Raw genomic sequence first — 13,368 nt, 5'->3', positions numbered from 1 at the left:
CCTTAGCGTGGAGAAACACCACCAGCTGATGCAGGGGCAGCAGATTTTGAATTTGGCGCCGGCCGCGCCAGGCCACGCCCCCTTTGCGGAGCGTCAGACGTCACCGCGCTGTATCCGCCGAAACCACGCCCCCTGGAGCGCTCCTGTCGGCCCTGGACCCGGAGATGGCGGCCGCCGCCGAAATGACGGCCGCAGTGGTGCCGGCAGCCCGTGCTTGGACCCCGGCCCACCGGAGATGACGGCCGCCGCCCGAAATGACGGCCGCAGTGGTGCCGGCAGCCCTTACTTGGACTCCGGCCCACGCAGTCGCCGGAAAGCTCCCAGATGGGGTCCTTCCCACTGGGTTTGCCGGGGCTGCCCGAGGAATCACGCCGCCGCTTCGCCGGTAAGTCCTCCTCCGGCATGGGACAGCGTTGCTGGAGCTCTGCCGTTGCTGTCCTGAAGGGACAGGAAAAACACTGGTGTTGGTGGAGGGGAGGTGCTTTTTATGCTCTGCCTTTTCCTGTCCCTTCAGGTCAGCAGGTGAGCAACCTCCAGCGTATGCTGTCATGATGTCATGGGGAAACACCTTTAACGTTCTTTAAACTAAATGCTTTACTTGATTCCAACAGTTATTAGAAAACAAAACATTGATGTGTTAAACAACCCCAATCCCCCATGTGAGCGCGCCTACCTGGTGAATCCATCCCTTACGGCGCCTACCTGGTGAATCCATCCCTTACGGCGCCTACCTGGTGAATCCATCCCTTACGGCGCCTACCTGGTGAATCCATCCCTTACGGCGCCTACCTGGTGAATCCATCCCTTACGGCGCCTACCTGGTGAATCCATCCCTTACGGCGCCTACCTGGTGAATCCATCCCTTACGGCGCCTACCTGGTGAATCCATCCCTTACGGCGCCTACCTGGTGAATCCATCCCTTACGGCGCCTACCTGGTGAATCCATCCCTTACGGCGCCTACCTGGTGAATCCATCCCTTACGGCGCCTACCTGGTGAATCCATCCCTTACGGCGCCTACCTGGTGAATACATCCCTTACGGCGCCTACCTGGTGAATCCATCCCTTACGGCGCGCCTACCTTGTGAATACATCCCTTACGGCGCCTACCTTGTGAATCCATCCCTTACGGCGCCTACCTGGTGAATCCATCCCTTACGGCGCCTACCTGGTGAATCCATCCCTTACGGCGCCTCCCTGGCGAATCCATCCCTTACGGCGCCTACCTGGCGAATACATCCCTTACGGCGCCTACCTGGCGAATCCATCCCTTACGGCGCCTACCTGGCGAATCCATCCCTTACGGCGCCTACCTGGCGAATCCATCCCTTACGGCGCCTACCTGGCGAATCCATCCCTTACGGCGCCTACCTGGCGAATCCATCCCTTACGGCGCCTACCTGGCGAATCCATCCCTTACGGCGCCTACCTGGCGAATCCATCCCTTACGGCGCCTACCTGGCGAATCCATCCCTTACGGCGCCTACCTGGCGAATCCATCCCTTACGGCGCCTACCTGGCGAATCCATCCCTTACGGCGCCTACCTGGCGAATCCATCCCTTACGGCGCCTACCTGGTGAATCCATCCCTTACGGCGCCTACCTGGTGAATCCATCCCTTACGGCGACTACCTGGTGAATCCATCCCTTACAGCGCCTACCTTGTGAATACATCCCTTACAGCGCCGTTTACGGAATATTCATTTGGAGAAGATTGTCCAACTATAATGGAAATTAACATGGAGGCCATGATGATATACACCGCCAGCTCCCTGGGGGGGAAAAAAAATACACGTTAGTACGGGAAAATACTGTAAAGATACACGTCGGTACGGGGACTTACTGGAAAAATACACGTCGGTACGGGAGCTTACTGGAAAACCACACGTCGGTACGGGAAGTTACTGTAAAACCACACGTCGGTACGGGAAGTTACTGTAAAACCACACGTCAGTACGGGGACTTACTGTAAAACCACACGTCAGTACGGGGACTTACTGTAAAACCACACGTCAGTACGGGGACTTACTGTAAAACCACACGTCAGTACGGGGACTTACTGTAAAACCACACGTCAGTACGGGGACTTACTGTAAAACCACACGTCAGTACGGGGACTTACTGTAAAACCACACGTCAGTACGGGGACTTACTGTAAAACCACACGTCAGTACGGGGACTTACTGTAAAACCACACGTCAGTACGGGGACTTACTGTAAAACCACACGTCAGTACGGGGACTTACTGTAAAACCACACGTCAGTACGGGGACTTACTGTAAAACCACACGTCAGTACGGGGACTTACTGTAAAACCACACGTCAGTACGGGGACTTACTGTAAAACCACACGTCAGTACGGGGACTTACTGTAAAACCACACGTCAGTACGGGGACTTACTGTAAAACCACACGTCAGTACGGGGACTTACTGTAAAACCACACGTCAGTACGGGGACTTACTGTAAAACCACACGTCAGTACGGGGACTTACTGTAAAACCACACGTCAGTACGGGGACTTACTGTAAAACCACACGTCAGTACGGGGACTTACTGTAAAACCACACGTCAGTACGGGGACTTACTGTAAAACCACACGTCAGTACGGGGACTTACTGTAAAACCACACGTCAGTACGGGGACTTACTGTAAAACCACACGTCAGTACGGGGACTTACTGTAAAACCACACGTCAGTACGGGGACTTACTGTAAAACCACACGTCAGTACGGGGACTTACTGTAAAACCACACGTCAGTACGGGGACTTACTGTAAAACCACACGTCAGTACGGGGACTTACTGTAAAACCACACGTCAGTACGGGGACTTACTGTAAAACCACACGTCAGTACGGGGACTTACTGTAAAACCACACGTCAGTACGGGGACTTACTGTAAAACCACACGTCAGTACGGGGACTTACTGTAAAACCACACGTCAGTACGGGGACTTACTGTAAAACCACACGTCAGTACGGGGACTTACTGTAAAACCACACGTCAGTACGGGGACTTACTGTAAAACCACACGTCAGTACGGGGACTTACTGTAAAACCACACGTCAGTACGGGGACTTACTGTAAAACCACACGTCAGTACGGGGACTTACTGTAAAACCACACGTCAGTACGGGGACTTACTGTAAAACCACACGTCAGTACGGGGACTTACTGTAAAACCACACGTCAGTACGGGGACTTACTGTAAAACCACACGTCAGTACGGGGACTTACTGTAAAACCACACGTCAGTACGGGGACTTACTGTAAAACCACACGTCAGTACGGGGACTTACTGTAAAACCACACGTCAGTACGGGGACTTACTGTAAAACCACACGTCAGTACGGGGACTTACTGTAAAACCACACGTCAGTACGGGGACTTACTGTAAAACCACACGTCAGTACGGGGACTTACTGTAAAACCACACGTCAGTACGGGGACTTACTGTAAAACCACACGTCAGTACGGGGACTTACTGTAAAACCACACGTCAGTACGGGGACTTACTGTAAAACCACACGTCAGTACGGGGACTTACTGTAAAACCACACGTCAGTACGGGGACTTACTGTAAAACCACACGTCAGTACGGGGACTTACTGTAAAGATACACGTCAGTACGGGAGCCTACTGTAAAAATACACGTCAGTACGGGGACTTACTGTAAAAATACACGTCAGTACGGGAACTTACTGTAAAGATACACGTCAGTACAGGGAGCTTACTGTAAAACTACACGTCAGTACGGGGACTTACTGTAAAAACACACGTCAGTACGGGAGCTTACTGTAAAAACAGACGTTAGTACAGGATGACTCCTACATCTAGGAAATAATACATACTAATAGTAATAATCTGACCGATTTAGTAGTTAAGCGAGATATTTGATAACACAAATTGGGATATTTGCGAACACAAAAGTGTTTATTTCCTGTCACATGTGCGCTGATACAGCAATAAGTACTGGATGCAGATTCTGTAATTACAGCCTTCCCTGCAGACCGTGTATCCGTCACCTGAAGATTTTTCCAATGATGGTTTTCCTTCTGAGTTTGTCTTTGGCCATCTTTAACTGAGCCGGGGTAGGCGGACGCGCCAGGCGTAAATAGCGAGCTCGTCTCCGGGCAGCAAGGATCTGTTAAAAATATGCAAATAATCCAAATAAACAAGAAGCCACGATTAGCATTTGTATAGATGTCTGTGTTCTATATCCATTAGGCCTCCTGCACACGGGCAGATATTCAGCGGCGCGATTTCCCGTTGAATTTTCGCCCGTGCCCGCTGCTATAGGATTGTATTAGATAACGTAATCCTATGCAGACAGACGCAATTTGACATTGTGAAAACTCGTACGGTAAACATATCGCGGCATGTCCTATTCCTGTGCGAGCCTCGCAGAGGGCCGCACAGAAACGTCACGGCTAACACGCCAACTCTGCTCATGTGCCGGCTGGGCGGCAGCCGGCACATAGCACAGCAGAGGAGACGCTGGAGGAGGTGAGCCACGGATCACTGCTGGTCACGGCTCGCATCTCGCATCGGGATCCGAACCGGCCGTCTGCAGGAGACCTAAAATACAGACGTCAATAACAGAAATGTTACAAAGTTCTCATGATTATTACGAAGCATCCATCCTTGGGAGGTTTCACACGATACCTTTTCAAAGTTTGATTTCTCATGACTTCTCTGTCGTGATAAAGGCAGACCTGGTTCACCAACAATGTACTTCACATCTTCACTTAATGCTTCGCAAAAGAAGTCAGTCCTCTGTCTCTTCTGCCACGCTACAAACAGAGCAGCGAGGAAAATCTGCAGAAAGTCATTTACAGTATTTATGAGCCGCCCCGTCATAGAGAATCACTTGCCCAGCCTCAGTTGTAACCATCTACATTAGTTTCTGCCGTCTCCCGAGGAGCCGGGGTCTCGTTAACAAATACTCTTAGGCATCCTTCCCACACTGCGGCTGCAGCGATGCGCCAGTTCTGTGGTGTGAAGGTCCTAATTGTCAAGCAGGTCATATTTGCTCAATACTTTGTGACTTTCCTCACTCCTTAACACTTCTGAGTGTGATTTCCGGCAGATTTAGTATGTCTTAAGACAGAAATGGATGAATATTATAATGCAAATTAAGTGAAAACACTCTAGGCGGAGATTTCACTATCTGTCTTGAGGACCGCCCAATAAGCACCAAACTTATGAAAAGGTATGCAGTTTTTAATGAATGTTAGTGAGCAAAGTGCCATTAGTCAGGTGATGTGTAAGTGGCATCACCTTAACAATGGCGCAGTGCTCACTACAGACTGCCCGGGTAGCGGGTCAAAGGGGGCGCTGACAATGTGAAGACTTCGGAGGTGAGGGGGGAGCGCTGTATCTTCTAAAAGCAGCTGTGGATACGCAGATGATTTCAAGCACAGATCAGCACCAATGCTGCGGATTCTGACTGGATGAGGAAATGTTGCGGAATGTGTCCAGCATTTATGCTACTAGTAAAATAAAAACGGTCTTAGTTGCCCCAAGCAGCCAATCAGAGCTCAGCTTTCATTCTACCAGAACAGAATACAAAATAAAAATTGAGGAGCCGTAGCTTGAGCCTTTGGGGAGTCAAAAAGGGGGTTTCGTCCGGAGTCGGCAGTAGAGCAAAGTGTGATGGTTTCTCTTACTGAGAACAAAGTATTCTTGTAGATATGAGACCTTTTACTGTCTGACAAAAATACATGATGGTACAGCGAGCTTTCAGATCTTCTAGAGATCCTTCCTCAGGTTAAAATGGGACTGGTTTGGATGGGGCTCATATATATATATATATATATATATATATATATAACTTTTGGCCAGTCAGTCAGGGCTTTCGTCTTTATATATATATATATATATATATATCTATCTATATCTATATATCTATATATATATCTATATCTATATATCTATATATATATATATCTATATATATATATATCTATATATATATATATCTATATATATATATATATATATATCTATATATATATATATCTATATATATATATCTATATATATATATATATATCTATATATATATATATATATATATCTATATCTATATCTATATCTATATATATATATATATATATATATATATATATATATATATATATATATATATATATATATATATATATATATATATATATATATATATATATATATATATATATATATATATATATATATATATATATATATAGACGAAAGCCCTGACTGACTGGCCAAAAGTTCTCCAACTTCCCGATGTCGTAGAAACATCTATGCGTGTGCCAAATTTCATTATCTCCAAAATAGGAAAAGTAATTGGGTCCCAACTCGATTATTCAATTCTAGTGCTAAAGAATTGGCGTCGAAATTTTACGTACGTAATCTAAATCTGTCACTTTCCAATGTCATAGAAACTTAAAATTTGGCCCGAGCATTGATTAGGTCATAAATGGGAAAAGTTAATGGGTCCCAACTCCATTATTCAATTCTATGCGCAAAAGAATTAGCGTCCAAATTTTACGTACGGAATCTAATTTTTTCACTTTCCGGTGTCATAGAAACGGGAGATTTGGCACGAGCATTGATAATGTCATAAATAGGAAAAGCTAATGGGTCCCAACTCCATTATTCAATTCTATGCGCAAAAGAATTAGCGTCCAAATTTTACGTACATAATCTAAATCTCTCACTTCCCAATGTAATAGAAACATGAGATTTGGCACGGGCATTGATTATGTCATAAATAGGAAAAGTTAATGTGTCCCAACTCGATTATTCAATTCTATGCGCAAAAGAATTAGCGTCCAAAATTTTACGTACGGAATCTAATTTTCTCACTTTCCGGTGTCATAGAAACGTGAAATTTGGCACGAGCATTGATTATGTCATAGATAGGAAAAGTTCATAGGTCCCAACTCGATTATTTAATTCTAGCGCAAAAGAATTAGCGTCCAAATTTTATGTGCGGAATGTAATTTTTTCACTTTCCGGTGCCATAGAAACGGGAAATTTGGCACGAGCATTGATTATGTCATAAATAGGAAAAGTTAATGGGTCTCAACTTGATTATTCAATTCTATGTGCAAAAGAATTAGTGTCCAAATTTTATGTACGTAATCTAATTCTCTCACTTCCTGATGTCATTTTATATAAAGTAAACGTCACATGGTTACCTCCACGTGGTGTTTCCTGGGTAACGCAGAGAATTATGCAAAATGGTGAACATATGTTTTTCCGGTATCTCTAAAGTAAGCTGGACTTCATAAGATTTTCCGTGTGAACACCAGATAAACACCAGTACCAAAGTAACTCGGGCGAAGCCGGGTATATCAGCTAGTATATAATATACAAAAGCTCGCTGTACCATCATGTATTTTTGTTGGCCACTAAAAGGTCTCCTATCTACAAGATTACTTGGCTTCTCTTACTGAGAACAGTCACACTTTGGTGAGGCAGTAATGTTAAACTGTTAGGCGTCCCTCACACAGGCATCTTTGTACAGCGTTTAGCGCTGCCTTTTCAGCGCTGCACTAAACGCTGTACAACGCTCCCATTCATTCTAATGGGGCTGCTCACACAAGCGTCTCCAACGCTGCACTTTGACAGCAATGCATGTTCCATCTTTGGCCGTTTTCAGCCCTCCGTCGCCCACTGAAATGAATGGGCAGCGGTTTCAGCTCTGCTGAAATGTGGCATAACTTGGTACCACGTTTTTGATAACGCAAGCGCTAGCTACACTAGCTAAAAAGAAAAAAACAATACTCACCCAGCAGGCGCCATCCATGTCCCTCCCACTGCTCTCCAGAGCTCCGGGCAGGCTTCCCTGCGCTCATCACCGACAGAGCATCTTTTGCTCATAATGGGGTTTGAAGACCCTACATCCAGCAGGAGATTGCTCTGATTGGTTCCCGGAGCGCTGGCTCAGCCAATCAGAGCCAGCACTCGATGAACCAATCACAGCCCATCAACAGCTGTGATTGGTGCACCCAGCGCCGGCTGCGATTGGCTGAGCCCACGGACTCAGCCAATCAGAGCAATCTCTTGCTGGAGGTGGGGTCTTCAAACCCCATCACTAGCAAAAGATGCTCTGTCGGTGATGACAAGTGCCCGGAAGCCTGCCCGTAACGCAGGAGAGCAGTGGGAGGGACCCGCACGAGACCAGCTAGGTGAGTATTGATTTTTTATTTTTTTTCAGCTTCCTTGGCTGCGTTTTCAGCCAAAACGTTGTAACAAATGCTTGACAATGCTGCTGAAACCACAGTAAATGCAGCGTTGAAACTTGCTGCGTTTCTGCAAATGCCTGTGTGAGGGAGGCCTGAACCGCCTCCTCTCAGAGCCAAAGTAAAAAGTTGCCAAAACATAACCAAGCAAATAGCAAAACACAACTAGAAATCTGCTTCCAACAGATGTAGATAAACGGACGAGCTTTCTCTCACTTGCTTTACCTATATTACACGTTAAGGGCTCAGTCACATGAGTGATTTTTAAGCCCCATCTATAGCTGCGTTAAAAAAAAAAAGCGCACTTCGCGTGTAGAAAAATTGCGTGACCGGGTCCATCACCACCCAGATGTTCTATCTTTTACAGGTGCAAATGTGACCGCTTCCATTGGAAAGCATTGGTTCTATGTGGATGCGATTTTAAATCGCGCCTATACATGCGACTAAAGAGGTAATGGAAGAAAAATAAGGTCTTAGAAAAGTAGTAAAGTGTGACTTACCAGCGAGGGCTGGATGATGAAAATACAGTAGATGAGTGAGAAGAACAATGCATGGAACCACAGCACACATCTGGTGGCACCAAACCTAAAAGGCAAAGAGAAAAATAAAGTTATTTACAGTTTCAAACTGAACTCTTGAGTTTTGGACCTCTTGTTATGAGGCCGGGCTACATTGCGTGCGGTTGTAGTTATCACAACTGCAGCTGGATGGTTATATCTTCATAAATGATGGTAAAAGCAGTGAATCAGCCCCCATCAGACTAATTGTAAAGTCTGCGCGAGTCTCCCGTGCGGGAGATCCACACCTCTAGCCACCTATAGGGATGGATTAGCATCTGCAAGACAATCAGTGGATCACATGCGCAGGAACAAATCGCAGCATGCTCTATTTTTCTGCCAATGGCAGCCGTCCGATCAAAACGCCGCAGTAATTGCGGTACAAGGCGCCTATGCGGGTGTGGCCTAAGGATGCAAATATGAAACAATCCATATTATGTGTGATTGTGTAGCTTAGTGTTTCAGGTCTAGTTCAGTCTGGCTCTGTGAACGGGCCCTTAGATTCTATTGTCAGGGGCCAATCTAGGGGTTACAATTGTGAAGAAATGGTTTAACCCCTTGAGTGGCGGGTTTCTTACCCCCCTGTCAGACCCACCAGGGCAGGTTTTTTTAAACGAAACGGTCTAATCATTTAATTTCAACTAATTTTCCAGTCGCGTTCCAACAGCCATAACTTCTTCATTTTTCCATTGACACGGCTGTATGAGGGCTTGTTTTTTGCAGGACAAGTTGTTTTTATTGATGGCATCATTTTTGGGTAAATAGAATGTATTGCATAACTTATGTAAAAAATTTTTTTAGGGAGATTGGGGGAAAAAAAGAAATTCTGCCATTTGTGTTTTGGATTTCATGTTCACGGCGTTCAGCGTACAGAATAAATAGTGTGATAGCGTTATTCTCTGAGTCACACGATTCCGGCGATACCGAGTTTATACAGGTTTTATGTTTTGTTATTTTTGTACATTTAAAACATTTTTTTTTCCTTAAAAGGTTTGCTTTTGTGTCGCCACATTCCAAGAGCCGTATTAATGTTATTTTCCCATTGCCATCGCCCCAGAAGGCCTTGTTTTTTGCGGGATGAACTCCAGTCTTCATTTATCTGATTTTTTGGAACATGTAAAATTTTGATAGCTTTTTATTCCATTTTTTCTAGTGGCAAGATTAACAAAATCTGTAATTCTGGCATGTTTTTTAGTTTTACTTTTCACTGTATTCTCTGAGCAGTATAAATAATATATTAAAGTAATTCTACAGGCCGGTGCGATTATGCCAATACCAAATTGTAATAGTTTTTTTTCTTTTTCGCAACTTTTTCACAGTTTAAAAAAAAAAGTAATAAAAGTTTAAATCACCCCCCTTTTGCCATATCTATAATAAAAAATCTAAATCATAAAAGAAAAATACATATTTGGTATCACCGTGTTCGTAAATGTCCGATCTATCAAAGTAATGCTTTATTTAGTGCATTATATTAACTATACGCGTTTGGTATCGTAGTAATCGTACCGACCCATAGAATAAAGTTATCATGTCATTTTTGTTGCAGTTTGTACGTCGTAGAAACAAGACGCACTGAAAGATGGCGGAATGTGGTTTTTTTTTCATTTTACTCCACTTAGAATTTTGTAAAAGTTTTTCAGAGCATTATATGGTACTTTAAATAGCACCATTGAAAAGTACAACTCGTCCCTCAAAAAACAATCCCTCATACAGCGACGTCGATGAATAAATCAAGAAGTCATGATTTTTTAAACGGGGGGAGCAAAAAAAGAAAAGGGGGGGTGAGGGGCCGCGTCATTAAGGGGTGAAATAATGTAGTAACTTCCTTCTCTTGGTCATTACGACGCAGGGATACCACATGTGTAATTTTGTTTTTAAGTTTTTACAAAGTAAAGGGAGAAAAGGGTTTTCATTTTAATTTTTTTAATATATATATATATATATATATATATATATTTTTTTTTTTTAACATTTTTTTCCCATTTAGGGGACTTCCACAGAGACCCATCAGGATCCCGATAACATTTCAGGGGTCGGATGGTGACAGCCCTTTACATGCTGCAGTCGTATAGACCACAGCATGTAAAGGATTAACATAGCAGAGATCAGAGTTTTTCTCCCATCTATGCTGTAAGAGCTGGTGCCTGGCTACCCTCTGACAGCCAAGCACCAGCTCTCCCTGCCACAGAGACCATCGGCTGGCTTCTGACAAGCCGGAGGTTCGCTACTTCCCTGAAGTGATGCAAGGTGTTTGTCCCGCATCCGCAAGGAAATTGCACGTTCCCGAGCGCGACATCAGGCTGAGGTTCACTGCCCGATATCACACTGACCCGTGTGATATCAGCCTCAGGGAGAGGAAGACGTTGTAGACAGTGGAGTGGGAATGTGGAGGACGCACAAGGTGCGCAGATCACAGACTGCGAGGAGAGTGCGCACAAGATGGCTTCCTGGGAGGGATACTGCAGGCTGTGTATGAGGGAGTAGTCTGCAGGAGGGGGCGCCACACAGCGTCTGTTGGTACAAGGCCACGCTTACACAAGCGGTTGTAAAAGCCTGCAGTTTTTAACGCAGCGGCAATGCAGGCAAAGCGAGCCGATGAGGTCACTATTTGTTCCCCTGCTGGTGGCATCCTATTTATTTCAATGGGCGATGCAGGGTGTCAAAAACACCTTTCCACGCCCGAAAATAGAACATACAGCGTTCGTTTTCACATGTGCTATAAACGCTCATCAGAGAAGACCCACTGCAGTGAATGGAGGCTTTAGTGCAGCGGTTTGTGAAGCCAGCTATACCCTGATGCCAGCTACACCCCGATGCCAGCTACACTCGCACTCACGCAGGTATGCCAGAGGTCTTACTGCAACTTGTAGAACTCAAGAGAACCGCTAACACGGAAAGATTGTTTTTCTTTGACAAAACCGTTAAATAAGATAGGCATCAAAAGCAAAACCTACCTGAAACCAACGGCTCCGACCGCGGTCACACAGATCATAATGATGGCAGCAGAGACGGCCCAAGCGACGTAGACGCACCATGCAGGCAGGACTTTGCTCCCATGGAAGACGGAGTTTTCGGACAAGCTGCGATCTGAAGATACAAAACCAGAAAACAACCGACATTCTGGAATCTGAACATTTCCCGCCCGTTTTCTAACAGAACGATCTCCGGTACTTTCTGCTCCTCACAGACAGCAGAGCGGCTGCGGACCGCGACCCTCTGGGTATATGAAGAGGTTCACAATATAAAAGTCAGGTTAAGGCTTTATTCACACAAGCGTTTTTATGCAGCTTTGTAGCCGTGTTTTCACGCCCGGCCGAATATCGCGACCATCTGAGACATTGAATTCCAATACATTCGTTCACAAGGGGCGATTTTGTGCCATGAACAATCGTCCGTTGTGAAAAACTAGAATATACGTGGCCAGAAAAGATGGCTCTGGTTCTATCTTTCGACCGACATACGCTGGCAGCTCCCATAGACTCCTATGGGAGCTGGAAAAATGGGGAGGGGGAGGCGGTTTAGCCATGCCCAACGCAGGAAAAAGTTCATAGGTGCCTCTATTTAGGCATTGGAAGTCATTTTGAGGATTTATGCCGAGCGAGGGATTTCCGAGCTGCAGAGTATTTTTTCGCTAATACATCGCACTCAGCTGTATTAATGGGTGACAAAACGCTTGCGGCTTGATCACGGTAGTCCATTGACAGCGCACACGAGTGAACATAACGCATACGCTCGTGTGAAGGAGCCCTTAATCCGTGGCGATAGTGGTTGTTTCCTCAGGATAGGTGACCAGTAATTGATGGTCTGGCATCCGTCGCTTGGGACCCCCCGACAGATCAGCTTATTGTGCGCCCCCTGACAGCGCCTCAATTACACAGGGGGCGGAGCGGAAACAGTCTCTGCTCCGACCTCTGTGTAGGGACTGACGTTTGTAACAGCAAGCGTGGCTCTCATGGAAATCAACGCAAGCTGCTGTAATCGCAGGCACGGCTCAGGAACGTCCCGCGGTCTTCAGATGTGTCCCGCAATGATACGGACAGGAATACAAGATTTCTCTTTCTTTCTCGTCTCGTTCGTTGGTGGGTGGGCTGGGGGGGGGGGGGGGCGGGGCAGCACCCGGTTTAATCTTAGGACTGTCACATATTTTCCTCCTTGATGGAACATTCTCCTTGGGTTGCACATGGAGCTACGCCGACTATTGTTATAGTCTTTAACAATTTTTGTGTTTTTATATTGCCCATTTTTTTATATCCTGCTTGGCTGCTCCTTCTGCTTGCAAACAAACTGGTTAGCTTGGTGCCTGCAGGAGGGGTACAGCTGGTAGGAGGCGCTAACACTTTTCTGATTAGTGTCGCCTCCTAGTGGCAGTAGCTGACCCCACGGTCTTCAGCTGTCCCCCCCAATGAACAAGACGAGAAAGAGATTTTATGGTAAGTACAAAAACATATTTCACAGCATAGAAAAGCATACATTTCCAGATCTGTGATTCCCTTCAGACTGCCTGAATTACCTCTACAGGTGACACTAATTGGTGGAATAATAAAGGGTGACTGGATCACTGCCGGATGAT

The 13,368-nt window shown here is 45.6% G+C and overlaps 1 protein-coding gene across 1 annotated transcript in view; it reads right to left on the bottom strand.

Moving 5' to 3' along the window:
* LOC136586548 (polycystin-1-like protein 1) overlaps positions 1–13,368 on the bottom strand; it is a 258,667-nt gene that overhangs the window by 54,341 nt on the left and 190,958 nt on the right. The window contains exons 38-42 of the mRNA XM_066584683.1: positions 11,753–11,885; positions 8,742–8,826; positions 4,667–4,819; positions 4,027–4,145; positions 1,662–1,772 (exon numbers count right to left, since the gene is read on the bottom strand). Of these exons, the coding sequence (XP_066440780.1) occupies positions 1,662–1,772; positions 4,027–4,145; positions 4,667–4,819; positions 8,742–8,826; positions 11,753–11,885 (601 nt within the window). The remainder of the gene's footprint in view (positions 1–1,661; positions 1,773–4,026; positions 4,146–4,666; positions 4,820–8,741; positions 8,827–11,752; positions 11,886–13,368) is intronic.

This window comes from Eleutherodactylus coqui, chromosome 12 (genome assembly GCF_035609145.1).
Source record: "Eleutherodactylus coqui strain aEleCoq1 chromosome 12, aEleCoq1.hap1, whole genome shotgun sequence".
Classification (NCBI taxonomy): domain Eukaryota; kingdom Metazoa; phylum Chordata; class Amphibia; order Anura; family Eleutherodactylidae; genus Eleutherodactylus; species Eleutherodactylus coqui.
The sequence above is the reverse complement of the archived record's forward strand: the minus strand, read 5'-3'. Positions and strand labels throughout refer to the sequence as shown.